The sequence below is a fragment of the Uncinocarpus reesii genome, genomic scaffold (genome assembly GCF_000003515.1).
Source record: "Uncinocarpus reesii 1704 scaffold_3 genomic scaffold, whole genome shotgun sequence".
Taxonomy (NCBI): Eukaryota; Fungi; Ascomycota; class Eurotiomycetes; order Onygenales; family Onygenaceae; genus Uncinocarpus; species Uncinocarpus reesii.
Window position 1 is genome coordinate 2,473,815 of NW_003052498.1, and position 13,479 is coordinate 2,487,293.

The 13,479-nt window shown below is 47.9% G+C and overlaps 5 protein-coding genes across 5 annotated transcripts; 1 reads left to right on the forward strand and 4 right to left on the reverse strand.

Annotated features, from left to right (window-relative positions):
• Positions 1 to 269: 269 nt before the first annotated feature.
• Positions 270 to 2,209, reverse strand: UREG_05627 (adenylosuccinate lyase; the record flags this gene model as incomplete). Its single annotated transcript, XM_002584892.1, has 9 exons — positions 270 to 572; positions 637 to 810; positions 858 to 945; positions 1,001 to 1,102; positions 1,156 to 1,403; positions 1,452 to 1,489; positions 1,553 to 1,626; positions 1,798 to 1,880; positions 1,937 to 2,209. 9 exons carry the CDS (start codon positions 2,207 to 2,209, stop codon positions 270 to 272), a joined length of 1,383 nt encoding a protein of 460 aa, XP_002584938.1.
• A 978-nt stretch (positions 2,210 to 3,187) lies between these two features.
• UREG_05628 (uncharacterized protein) lies at positions 3,188 to 5,569 on the reverse strand (the record flags this gene model as incomplete). The annotated part of the gene is made up of 4 exons (XM_002584893.1): positions 3,188 to 4,303; positions 4,354 to 4,868; positions 4,917 to 5,233; positions 5,442 to 5,569. The coding sequence occupies 4 exons, from the start codon at positions 5,567 to 5,569 to the stop codon at positions 3,188 to 3,190; spliced, it is 2,076 nt and encodes a 691-aa protein (XP_002584939.1).
• A 579-nt stretch (positions 5,570 to 6,148) lies between these two features.
• UREG_05629 (uncharacterized protein) lies at positions 6,149 to 8,452 on the reverse strand (the record flags this gene model as incomplete). Its single annotated transcript, XM_002584894.1, has 3 exons — positions 6,149 to 6,338; positions 6,527 to 7,289; positions 7,342 to 8,452. The coding sequence occupies 3 exons, from the start codon at positions 8,450 to 8,452 to the stop codon at positions 6,149 to 6,151; spliced, it is 2,064 nt and encodes a 687-aa protein (XP_002584940.1).
• Positions 8,453 to 9,193: 741 nt separating this feature from the next.
• On the forward strand, positions 9,194 to 11,028 carry UREG_05630 (branched-chain-amino-acid aminotransferase; the record flags this gene model as incomplete). The annotated part of the gene is made up of 4 exons (XM_002584895.1): positions 9,194 to 9,701; positions 9,754 to 10,051; positions 10,139 to 10,810; positions 10,986 to 11,028. The coding sequence occupies 4 exons, from the start codon at positions 9,194 to 9,196 to the stop codon at positions 11,026 to 11,028; spliced, it is 1,521 nt and encodes a 506-aa protein (XP_002584941.1).
• A 1,525-nt stretch (positions 11,029 to 12,553) lies between these two features.
• UREG_05631 (uncharacterized protein) lies at positions 12,554 to 13,454 on the reverse strand (the record flags this gene model as incomplete). The annotated part of the gene is made up of 3 exons (XM_002584896.1): positions 12,554 to 12,658; positions 12,716 to 13,227; positions 13,286 to 13,454. 3 exons carry the CDS (start codon positions 13,452 to 13,454, stop codon positions 12,554 to 12,556), a joined length of 786 nt encoding a protein of 261 aa, XP_002584942.1.
• Between the last annotated feature and the right edge of the window lie 25 nt (positions 13,455 to 13,479).

Here is a 13,479-nt window from a genome sequence, read left to right on the forward strand (position 1 = left end):
TCCTGGATAGAAATGAAATTCGTCCAAGGGGATCAAAGTAAACAAGATAATATATCCAAAAGCGAACCCACCAATGTTCATTGACCACGTGGTGGAAAGGCTGGAATTAGAGGGAGTATGTTACTCCCCCTACCAGTGCTCTCTCCGCCCTATGTATGTACTTTTATATAGGTAGTTACCAAATATGATAGCACCTGAATCCTTTGATTAGACCTTAAGGTCTGCAGCAGCAGTATTTATGAGCTAGATGTTTTTGTGAGCATGGAGAATCAACTTTGGAATGGGATGCATCTCACATCTATTTTATACGGCTCGAGAGCCTTGTCAACTTCCTCAGTGATGAATTTCTCGACTTGTTGCGGCGCCCTTCCAGTGAAGCTACTTGGATTTAGAAGTCCATCGAGTTCATCAAGAATGGGCGCGAAAAATGGTGTCCGTTTGATACGTTCGATGAGGTCATTTTGCCCGCCCTCGTTCTTCACGACGGCTGCAGCTTGGTGAGATAGCACTCGAATTTCCTCATGACTCTCTTGACGGCTTACGTCATGGCGAGCCAATGCCATAATGATGTTCTATAATTGAATTAGCTAAAGCCTCCGAAAAGTAGAAGAGCAGGAATCATGCGATTGAGAATACCTCGGTGGCCATAAAAGGAAGTTCTGCTGCAACCCGGGACGCAATGACCTTCTCATATACGACCAAACCGTTAGAAATGTTGTCCAACAATATGAGACATGCATCCGCTGTTAGGAACGCCTCCGGGAGAGTGATGCGACGATTGGCAGAATCGTCCAAACTGCGCTCAAACCACTATATTTTGTGAGCTTAGCCTAAATACAATATCTCACGACCCATACCTGAGCAGCGTAATTGGTGAGACCATTTTGGGTTAAGCATTGGAGGTGGCGCCCAAGAGAACAGAGACGCTCTGAGCGCATCGGGTTTCTTTTCCAAGTTAGAATGTATTTTTTACTGATTCAACAGTTGTTGTTAGACGAACCTCTTATATGCCATTGCTGATGAACCGATTTGGTCCTTTTCAAAGGGCTCTTCCATCTCTTTCATCGCAGCCAAACGACGGATATCGCCACCAATGCGTTCACTACAGGAGACATTAGAGTGAGAACAACGCACAATTGTGGAAAGGATAATTACCAGGTGGCCCCAAATTCTCCCAAGTAGTTAATGATATTTGTATCAACTTTCCTGGTATAGGTTTGGGATGTGATCGTGAAAGCCTTATGAAAGCCGGCCTTTTCCGTCACAAGTTGGTCAAGCCGTTCAACAAGCTCATGCTGACCCTGGAATATCTGGAGAAAGGACGCCTGAGTCCCTGTGGTACCTTTACAGCCTCGGAACCATGAAAGAAGTGATTTCTTTGCATGTTCAAAATTTTCGAGATCCTGTAACATAGTCAGTATACTTCAAACAATTTCGTCAAAGCCCCATACCATAAGTAGATCTGTGATGAAGAGACACATTCTTTTGCCTGGTTTCATGTTAATGTTCCAGTCCCCTCACCGTTTACATGCATTTATCGGGAGAAACCTACCGACCGTAGTGAGTTGTGCCGGTTGCCCTAGCGACAGGGTTAGCGATATTTGTGTGAGCTGTGTCGAAACAATGCTATACCATGAGTGTATGCTAAACAAGGGAGGTCTTTATACTGCTTTGCGAACTGTGACAGTCTCGCAATAACCGTAGCCAGCTTCTTTGAAAGGATATCCAATCCATCTCGAAGGAAAATTCTGAGTCCTGTTAGAAACTCTTTTTGGCAGCAATCGAATGTGTTCTCACAAGTCGGCATTGTCGGTGACATAGCACGAGGTCGCACCGAGGTGAATGATGGGAGCAGCGGCGGGGCAGGTTTGTCCATAGACCTATAGGGACATCATAAATACTAATGTCCTTTCCAACTATATAATGGTATCCATACGTGGACGTGCGCCATCACATCATGTCGCCTGCGCTTCTCTTCCACAGCAGCATCAGCAAGCTCTTGGTCAGTAATGGTCTGGTGAGCCCGCAACTGCTCCAAAGCTTCATTGGAAATATTAATTCCCAATTCCTGTTCGGCCTCGGCCAGCCATGTCCATAATTTGCGCCATGTTGAAAACCGTTTTCGCGCAGAGAAGAGATGCTTCATCTCCGTGCTACAGTAGCGGGTATTGAGGGGCGATTGGTAAACGTCGAACTCTGAGGAAGACATTGTGGCAGGAATAACGCAATTGGACCTAGGATAGATGTTCAACCAACCGCTCTTCCCGGTCCGCAATATAGCTTGTCGAGGTCACGAATCGCACAGGACATAAAGGTACCCCAAAAGGCGATTTCAGAGCTGTGGAAGCAGACTTGGGAAAAGGAAGAAAAAGATGAGTTGAGGTTCACTCAATTTTGTGCTTCACTAGACCTATTTGGGCTTAGTGTCTGTGACTTGCTAAATCCAGTTAGCCCATCGAGCCAACCACAGCTTATCTAAGCCTCCCTGCAAAGAACAATAGTGATAGCTCTGGTGGACAAGCAGCATTAACCAGGTTAGGGTGACGCAGGATTTTGTTGTCGGCAGCTTGTAGCTTGAGGGGGTTGATAAAATTGTAGAAGTGCTGCCTCGTGATGGACATGGCTGGCCGAGGCCGAACAGGAATTGGGAATTAATATTAGCAGTGAAGCTTTGGAGCAGTTGCGGGCTCACCAGACCATTAGTTACTGACAAAGATGCTGCTGTGGAAGAGAAGCGTAGGGAGCATCTTGAAAATTATTATCGAATATTAACTTCGGTCTACTATAATATCAATGATTGTTGGTTTTTGCAGCCCGTTATCTCTGGCGGTACATTGGTTTTTATTTTACAAGGGCAGCTCGAGGTACTCTCCCGAATCTAATATAAATACTCCGCACAAATGAATCACCTAGGCCGAGCAACTCATATTAAATCCAAGCACCTTCGAGAGTAGCTGCTCTTTACAGAGGCTTCACCCTTAAGAGTAGCTGAAATACTCTTACTCGTGTTGCAGCCCGTTCTCTGTATGTATATTGAATTATCAACTGATTTTGACTACTCCCTCCGCGTCAACTTCAAGGAGAATCGCTCAAGATTCCTTCCATATTATTAGAACCAACCCAGTAGATTGCGCGAGGAATATTGTCTCTGCTTGCTGGGAGTGAAGCCGATTTCCTCACTAACTAGTTACACATCTCTCTCAGCATAACTTTGAATCATGCCCTCTAGAGTCGGCTCGTATTCCTTCAACATCACCTTATCGCCCTCTAACACGGTATTTGCCTGCACAAATACCTTGCGAGGGACCTTTTTCTGCAATACAACTGGCCGGACTTTCTGGCCCCACCATTCATCCACAGCCGTGATTCCATCGTACAGCTTTTTCCCTTCTCCAAAATCCGCTGTGGATTTGTAAACGTGGAGTTTCTGTAAGTACTTCTCGACGGCGGGACGTCCATGGGTCAAAATCTTGGACCTGTCAAGGTGAATTTCGAGATCTGACAGATCGGCCTGACTGTGTTTCAATTGAACAAAGTCGCCCCCGGCATCGAGAAACGTTCGAAGGATACTGAATCGTGCTTGCATATGCGCTTGTCCCCACTTCTGGCTCTTTGGATCCCAGAATTCTAAAGCCACGACACCGGCACGTGCCATTGTCAAGTAGCTCGCATAAAGCACATCTCCTGCCTCGCCGTTAAGGTCTTCTTTACCATTTCCGAAGCCAAAAAGCTCCAGAATACCGAAATCGCAGCCGAGGGCCATGGCAACGCATTCTGCACGGCATTCCTCGTATGATGAAGCGATGGACCCAAAAACGGAGCTCCAGGTCTGTCCGGGCTTGTACCATGTTGAAATGGGTTTGTTTGTGATGGGACTTAGAGGAGGATTGGAAATATCGAAATTGTATTCACCGGGAGCTGTCTCCTGCAACAATTTACCGGTACCATGCCCTAACAATTCGTGAATACCTACTTGAACTTCGAATGCAGGATCTCGATATTTCCGAAAGAGTTCCAGATCTTGCTCGCGGATAAAGGGTATCGGTTCGTTGGGGGCTTTTGCACTCAGAACATTTCCAAGAGAGACGTTCTTGAAACCCAAATTCTGACGAATATCATCATAGTTGGGAATGTTGATTCCGGCGGGGATACCACTTCCGGCAAAGGTCAAAACTTCTAATGAAGTAAAATCAGGGCTATGGAACTTGTCCTTTTCGAAATCTTTGCCCCATGGTAATTTTGGGATAAAACTTTCGGCCTTTGCGACTAATTTGCCAAATGCTTTTGTCCGATCCTGGTTGACCTACAAATTGTTAGAGAGGCGTAAGGTTCGGAATGGGAGTCGGAACCAACCATGGCAGCAAAGCCTTCCCACTCTCCACGAACGCCATGGGGATCGCGATATGTTTCCACGAACCCTAGGTCTGACTCCACCATTGGGCCTTTATCTTTAATCCAAAATCGCTGGCTTTCCTTAAATGCTTCAAGTGACCCCGTCCTAAATGATTTGGCGTATTCATCATACATTTTCTTTTGGATTTCGTTTGCGGCATCCAGACTAGCTTGCTTGGAGCTTTCTTCAATCTTCGCCATTTGCTCGGCATAATCACCATAAATCAGAGAAAGATGCTTCCCTTGGAGCTTCCCGTCCAAAGGCCATCCGTTCACATCACCAACATCACGATCGCTGCCGGCAGGGTTCTTTTGCGCCGAAGCAATGAGGAGCTCAAAATCGCCATTTTTGGTCTTTCTTAGTCTCGTGTTTTCAAGTAGCAGCTTCTTTTTCTCTAGGAAATCACCGACCAAAGTGATTTCTTCTTTTGTAATGGTGGGAGAATCGGGGTAGTATGTTGTCATATGGCCATCTTCTGGGAATCCCAAATGCATAAGAGGAGGGGATGAAGTTTCATATATACCGCCGCCAGATTTAGATGCCGTCTCAAAGGCATCTTTGGTAGCTTGTGTTATGGATGCCAACTGTTTGAATATGTTTTCCGGGATCCTAGGGATGAACTTGGAGTCTCCAAAGCCCTTGTAGTTGCCGCAATTTCCTAAGAACTGCGCTGCATACTCCAAAAAGTGTGTTACTTCCTCTTGGCTAACTCCGGTCTTTTCACCAAGGGATTTCCAGTTACCGTTACAGGCCCGGTAAAGGGAAATGATGAGATCGTAGATTGGCTCGGATTCAGGAGAAACCTGACGAAGAGTGATCCTCGTACCTAAGAACGCAGCTCTGTGGCATTCTTGATCGTTAGCGCAGCCCTTGACACAGATCAAACAATTCGAAGGTGCGGAGGAGTGAACAGAAAAAGAAATAGTTAATATTGAAAAGTACAACGACAATATGAGATGGACTGATGCTAACACGAAGAAAAGCAAAAGGGGAGTAGGAGATACGCCATATTCTCCACCATCGCACCAGAGCACCCCTTCCAACTCACCTGCTAATGAAATGGGCATATCTTTTTAATTTCTCGTCTGGTAACGCTTCGAAGTGCGGCTTGATTTCAAGCCTGACGACAGTCGGCGGAGAATCCGCGAGGTACTGCTCCTTCGTTTTGGTGTCCATGCTCGGAAAGCAACTAGGTATTCCACTGATTACGGAGGTGGGGTTTGATTGGGTAGAGGACGCAATGCCTGAAGATAATCTGGTAAGAGATGACTGTATGTGCGGGAAACGAGCTGAGGATTGGGCTCTGAGGCGGTGGTAAGTGAATGAGGAGCTGGTGGCCTGTTTGATAGAGGTCCACGAGCTGCGAAGAGGGGTCATTCCCTCGAGCCAATCGCGCCTGCAAACGAGCGACACGGAAGGTGCAATGACGTGAAGACTGCGGGGGAAAGAGCGGCCTCAGTTGCATTCTGGCCCAAAACAGCTTAACTTGTGAACTGGCTGGGTTTTAGTGGCATTTGCCTATTGTTTTCTATTCTACAGAAGCATGGAGCATCAATGATCAGAGTCGTACCGAGGTGGATGTAGTTTGCTTTCTCTCTGAATTTTTCTGAATTTACAAATCCAGCTACTGCTAATCAATCGCAATCTATCATGGGGCCTCAAAGCAAACTCTCATATTTGTCAAGTCCCTGACCTGGTCGACCCCCAGGCCTCAATGGCAGTTGGTTGTGCGACGGGAGCCCGGAAACGTGGTTATTATTCAATGCCCCAAGCCTGGGGGGAGGAGGTATCGATAGCGAGGCGGGTTTGGGGCCCATGGAAATGGATGCGGGAGGAGGAGGTATCGTGAACATTGAATTCGCTTGCTGAGCTGTCTGCTGTAGAGGGGCCATTGTTGATGGCGCTAAGGGAATAGAACTCATAGGTAGCTGCGAAGGCTTTAGTCCTGTGGAATTCCATGATGAGGGGGCCATCTGCAATTGATTCATGGAAGTGGAAACTTGTCCGCTAGTAGGTTGCAACGCTGGAAACGAGCTGATTTTGGTATCCGGTGTGATGGACCGTTGGTTGGAAGCTGGCATTAAGTTGTTTGAGGCTGAAGACCACGAAAATTTAGGGGCAGTGTTGGCTAACGTAGACTGTGCGGAGGGCGAAGGGCTTAGGCCCCAGTTATCCAGAGAATCCTCGGCCTTTACGCTGCGGTTCTTTCCTAGAACAAGGCGCTCAAAATCCGCGCCTGGGCTTCCCAACCCGTTGGTATCAAGGCTGGCTGGCATTCCAAAAGGACTCGAGGTGTTGTCCCGAGAATTATCGGCATTATTCGACGACAGCTCTTGGAGCTTCTTGGTCTGCTCTCTTTCGATACGAGATGAGAGTGATTTGATCAGGCCCATGTAACCGCTGAATTGCTGGACGTTAAGTAATGGTCCTAAGCTGAACATCCACATAATCGGAAGGACTTCCAGAGCTAAAAAGTCTGTATCCACAATCTGGCCAATTTCCCTGAACACCTTCAGAGCCGCCATCATTACCGCGGGTTCTTTGGTCTTGATGGCTTTCAAGAGTGGAACTACCTTTTCCTGGATGGTGAATTTGTCAAGTATGGATCTTGAACCAGAACTGGGCGAGCGAGATTCGCTCACATTGCCCGAGAAGTCGTCTGTGGAAGCCATGGAGTCCGTAGCGCCGCCACACAAGATCACGAAAGCCTCCAAGCCACGTATTTTGATTGTCAGGCTACTCGTTTTACTAAAAACCAGGGCGATAGGAGGAAACACTTCATCCTTAACAGTTGAGAAATCAAGGACGGGAAGCATAGCCGGGAGACATCTCAAAGATGCATCAACCAGGGTATGGGTAGGGGATTCCAGACCTAGATGGATTAGAGGCCAAACATCTAGGAGGATTGGTTAGTTGACTGGATCTGGACGCCTCTTTCAGGTACGCACCCTCTTTGAAATCTTTTCCGGAGCAGTTATCTGCTAGCAGCTTTATATTTTCCAAAACGACCATAAGGCCTGCCTCTTTACCAGTGTCTCGATCCGCTGCGCCACCTTTAGTACCTGGAGAGGCCAGTAATGATTTTAACTGAGGAATCACTCTGTCTGGCACAACACGGCGTCCGGACGGAAGTTTGTTGATAATTTTGAAAACATTTTGCAGGATAAGTGGCAAAAGCTCACGATCTTTCGCTTCATCTAGCAACGCTGGGAGTACTTTTTTTTCCAGGACAGAACTAGGAAATTCCGGTAGAACACGCTCGAGACCCCGCATAAACTGGGATTTCTCATTTGGTGTTTTGGCAGGAAACGACTCCAGGAATCGGATGGTAGACACAAGAACATTATCAAAATATTGCGCCTGTTGAAATTCACGGGCATTCATACGTTGTGCCGGCCTTCTCGTTATTAATCTTGGAAGGACCTCAGTCAGAAGACTTCTTGGAATTGGTCGAGAGCACTGGAATGAGTTGCTCTGAGAAGGGATGGTCGAGGAAGACGATAAGAGTTTCTTGTACGTGTTGATAGTATGGTGGGATTGGATAGGGGAGGTATGTGGTGAATTGTACAGAGCAATTATAATTAGTCCAAGGGAGAATAGATCGGCTGCAGCAGAAACGTTGGAGTCAAGGACGAAATCCGGTGAGGAGTAGTCCAAATCCAGCTGGACCGAATAGGGAAGCTGATTGTCATAATATAGAATTTCAGAGAGCGCAAGCGGAGGTAACGGAGACGTCGTTTGGGGATCAGTTGGCCCAGCAAATGCAAGGCCAGATATTTTCCAATCAGATTTGGAGTTGATATAGATGGCATCGGGCGTAAGGTTACCATGAACCAAGCCGGCAGACTCGTGCAAGAACTCCAGGCCTTTGCCAATTTGAAGTAGTCCCTTTTGAATTTCAAGCTCATCCATGTCGATGTCTCGCCTGCTTCTCGAACCATTAGGATCCTCAACTACAAATCGGCTTGATCGACCGCCGACACCACTGGCCCTCTCCTGATCATCTTTCTCCCGTAACACGCCGGCCAATGACGCGGTCAGAGGCTCAGTAACGAACATCAAGCTCCATTTCGAGTCTCTTCAACTGGTTCCAGGATCTGGAGAATAGAGGGATGTCTCAGTCTGGCAAGGTTGGATGCCTCTCGCTTCAAACGCTCAATCACCCCTTCGTGCAGTTTTTTGAGGTACGAGGAGCTGGAGCGTGAGCCGAAACCACCCGCCCGATGCTCTAATGATTTCCGGTCAAAAATAAAAACAGAGGCCGGGGCTCCGGTGCTTTTCTTCTTCCCGTCATGGACTTTCCAAGGCCCGGAGATAAAGGAGGGGGTTTGAGAGATTTGATAATTGGCGGAAATATTTGAGCTAAATGATTTCAGAGCAGAGGAAAACATGATGGCGCAAGAAGAAGTATAATCATGTATGCAAGAGAAATGTGTTAAGTATTCGCTGGAACCATAAGCCCATCTATATCAAGTCATGTCAAAAAAGGAGCTGAAAAGCAAGTTCACCCGACGAGGAGGCGGAAGACATCATTCCATTGAAGACGGAGGAATAAGAGTATCGCCAACTGTGAATGCTAGTGCTTGTTCAAGGCATCAATCTCCGGAAGTTCAACATACCTTATCCGTACTGCTGTCTGGGGATATATCAAAGCAGCAAGTTAGCAGCATCACCGAGCGCGGGTTAATGGCCCGGGTCGACGCGGGCGGACCACGTGACATAGAGGCTCGTATTATGTAATGCTACACGCTAGGCTGCTTCCGGCTAGTGTCTGGGGCTCCGGTTTTGCTCCGAGCCGCGATGCCGCGCCGGCTTCTGATTGGCTCGCGATTGATCATTCAAAGGGCGGAAACCTGCCCTTCACAGTCCGGCGCCGCCGTTAAGCGCTCGCTCTCTTTGGCAAACCGCTCTCAGTGCGTCTTCTTCGAGTCATCTAGCGTCGCTGGAGGTCAAATTGGACACCTCTCCACTCCAAAATCCTTTCCTCTCCGCTTTCACCTCTTTTGCCGCTCTCTCTGTGTCCGCGCAGTTGCCAGATTTGCTCCCAGTCATAGTCTTCTCAACATGAAGCACCTCCTTCGACTAGGCCGGACGAGTACGCGATCGTTTCCCGGTTGCCCCTCCCATTCTCCCTTTTTACGATATAGCCTCAATGCCACCTGGCAACGGTGCTACAGCGCCTGGCAGCCGCCAAGCAGAAGTGAAGGGCTCCCAGATATCGATGCTTCGAAGCTCACCGTCACTAAAACCGCTAATTCGAAGCAACTTTTACCCCCAAAAGAACTTATTTTCGGTTCTACTTTCACAGGTTTGACCTCTATCAAATCCAATGGAGGATGCTGCTAATCTGCGTTGCATAGACCACATGCTCCAGGTGAATTGGAATACCAAAGACGGGTGGCTTGCGCCAGAAATTATCCCCTATCAAAACCTTAGTCTTGACCCGGCCACTTGCGTCTTCCACTATGCGTTCGAATGCTTTGAAGGAATGAAAGCCTATAAGGGAAAGGATGGTTCGATCAGATTGTTCAGGCCAGATAAGAACATGGCGCGACTCAACAAGTCTTCGAAACGTATTGCATTACCGACCTTTGATGGCAACACCATGATTAAGCTGATTGGTGAATTGGTGAAGCTTGACAGCAGATTCATTCCACAGTGAGTCTTTGCTCCCGTGGGTCTCTTGCCTCAAAAGTACCCTGCTTACCAGTCTACTAGGGAACGTGGCTACTCCTTGTATCTCAGACCTACCATGATTGGTACTCAGAAGACACTTGGTGTTTCGCCTCCAGGCTCAGCCATGCTTTTCGTCATTGCAAGCCCTGTTGGTCCTTATTATCCTACCGGCTTCAAAGCTGTGTCCTTGGAGGCCACAGATTACGCCGTTCGTGCCTGGCCAGGGGGTGTTGGGGACAAGAAACTTGGAGCAAACTATGCGCCCTGCATTGTTCCACAGCTTGAAGCTTCAACCCGTGGGTTCCAGCAGAATCTCTGGCTTTTTGGCGAGGAGCAGTACTTAACCGAAGTTGGCACCATGAACCTCTTCATCGCATTGAAAAACAAGGAGACTGGCCAGAACGAGCTCATTACACCTCCGTTGGATGGCACTATTCTGGAGGGTGTGACGCGTGACTCTGTGCTGACCCTTGGCCGTGAGAGGTTGTCTCCTAAAGGCTGGAAGGTCCATGAGCGCAAGATCACTATGGCGGAAATTGCGCAGGCAGCAGACGAAGGCCGACTGATTGAAGTTTTCGGTGCCGGTACTGCCGCCATTGTCAGCCCCGTTCGCAATATCAGCTGGAAAGGACGCCTTGTCGACTGCGGGCTGAAGAAAGATGAAGAGGCAGGCAAGGTTGCGCTTGATATGAAGAACTGGATCGAAGGAATCCAGTATGGTGAGGAAGATCATCCATGGAGGTAAGTCATTCCTAAAAGAGCTTCATTGATTTGAACCGGGGTTAATGATTTCGTAGTGTTAAACTGTAGGAGGGTATTTCACAACTGGTGAACAAAGATAAATGACCTCTGGATTCGGGCGGGTTTTTGATAGCGTGCCTTGTCGTCGATTTTGTCTCCACAATATCTGATCTAGATTTCGGTTTGCGCTTGGAGGCGTCAATTATAGACCCAGATAAGCTTTGATTTCCATACGTTTGAACGCTGTCCGTCCTCGAACAGTGATCTGATATTGTGCCCGTCCTAGGTCTCTAGTCAATATAAAAAGCACATGATAATAGTCTCAGGGCGACTCGATCCAAGAGTATGTAATGTTCTTTCTCTTCTCACAACAGGAACAACGATACCCTCATGTGCATACCGACAACATCGGGATGAGTGCTGCTTGTTTCATGTTTCAGGGGCACAGCTAAAGCACAAACTTGATTGCATGCATCTTCAGTCCAGTGTAAACCCATCTTGGCTAGGGCCCTTTTTTATCATTTCCACTCACCGCTCATTCATGGCCACTAGAAAAAGTTTAGCCATCGCAATCCCGCCATCAATTCCAAGTTTCATCAAAGTGGTATTTACATGCGGACAAGATCATTCTTCTCGAATCCGAGGCGGCTCAATCACCACAAGTAGGAAGTCGCTTGGACATGCCATCCTAGTTCATTGAGTGGAGACCACAGACAGGCGGTCTTTGCCTCTAAGCAGAAAATTGGAATGAATATCTTTCGAATTTTGAACCGTGGGGCAGCCAGTATCCTTGGAGCATGTCCCTCCATGCTTCTCAGCGTTATTCAACACGGGAAATCTAGTTAGCCTTCCAAAGCATCGGGGGGGGGACTGAGCCCTCGTCAAAAGGCGCATCGATGACTAACTAAACCGCAAGAAGAAAAGCGCCCAGATTAATTTCGTGGGCGGGCCTGCTGCAAGACTGTGGCTCAAGGCGGTTCGTGCGATGCCCTCAAGACCGTTTCTCGAAGGCTGAGTTTTGGCTCCCACTGTTTGGGGCTGTTGACTTGCGCTAGTTAGCAAGTTAGTTAACTACGTGTGTGGGGAACCGGATCCCACAAGTTGACAGCGACGGACCGGTGCGGCCCTTCAAAGGCGTGGGTGAGACTTCAGTCGTGCGTGCCTATTATTATTGATTCGTGCACAGTCGTTGTGGCCTGGAGATGCGGAATGATCCAGAGGACCAGAGCTCAAGGTACGGAGTTTAGATAGTTAGCCACAATCTCCACCCAGCAATCTCCGACGATGTTGGAATCCGGCAAAGTAGAAGCGCCGCCCGCCGAAGCTCTGCACCCAGGATCATGGGTTGTTTTGGGAGTGCTAAATTTAATATTGGCAGGGGAGTTGCATGGATTCTCCAAAATGACAAAATGCAGCCAAGCATTCCTCCGTACTCCGTACAATGGGATTAATATTCATTTTAGTCAACGCTGATAAATATAGAATAGTATTGAAGTTGAGAACCTCTCAATGAACACGATGCTGTACTACTTCTTTCCATTTGAAGGAGAAACTCCATCCGGCTTTCTAATACCAAAATAGAACACCAGTTGATGCAAAATATCCAAAGATTCATAAGAAATTCGTAATCGTATGACTGAGGTTGTTGGGCATATCGGCAAAGGGACGAGAGCCAACGGAGAACTGAGAATAGATGATTGATGGATTGTATAAACAAACTTCCGGCGGTACCCGCCAGGAAGGTTAGCCCTGGTGGTAATTTCTCTGGTTGTATTGCTTGAAGGGGTCTGGGTCGGAGTAACCGTTTGGATCGTAGTACCCGTAGCAGTAAGGCTCCGACATGGGAGACTACAAATGCAGCTTGATTAGATGAGATCTAAACTGGACAAAAATAGTAATGCGTACCTGAAGTTGTTGGTGTACAGGCAGGGTTGCTTGAATGCCCATTTCTGTGTAATTCGTATTGTTACTTTCCAAGAAGTTTCCCACATCAGCCATGAAAACCCGGTTCCCAACAGCCTCAATTTGGTGGGATGCGGTGGTGTTGTGAATGTGGCCTTGAGAAAGCAGTAGGGGTTCATATGCGGTAGTTGCTGAATAGTACGATGGCTGCGCTGGATACTGAGCGTAACCGTAGCTCTCGGAGTATGGTAGGGTCGAAGATGGCATCTCTGGCGTGGAACTCGACAAGTACGGCTGTTGGTAATCATACGAATACATCTCATTTTCTTGGTTTCTAGCCGCAAGCTCCTTGGAAGTCATATCCAGCATGTGTAAACTGTGTTGGCTTTTGCCTGCCGCTACTCGATCCTGTGATGGCGGGGTTTCCGAAGACGGTCTTGACGAAACTCGAGCACCACCACTGCCGTCTCGCTCTTCTTTGTCCAAATTCTCCATTCGTTGCTTGAGCTTTTTGCCTAACATGAGTTAGTCCAACCGTTAAGGCGTAGACAGGAACAAACGTAGTGACCGTACGATAATTTCGTTGAGCAATCCGATTTTGGATGCGGCGTCTTTCCGTGAGGTCTGTGATTTGCGTCCAATCTTCGTCGGGGAGCGCATTATCGCTAAATGCGCTGCTTCCTGATATCCTTGGGTACGGGTTGGGCTGCGGTGAAGTTGAGTACTCAGTACGCCGGCGCATGATGGCGGGATATTTGCGCTTCGTT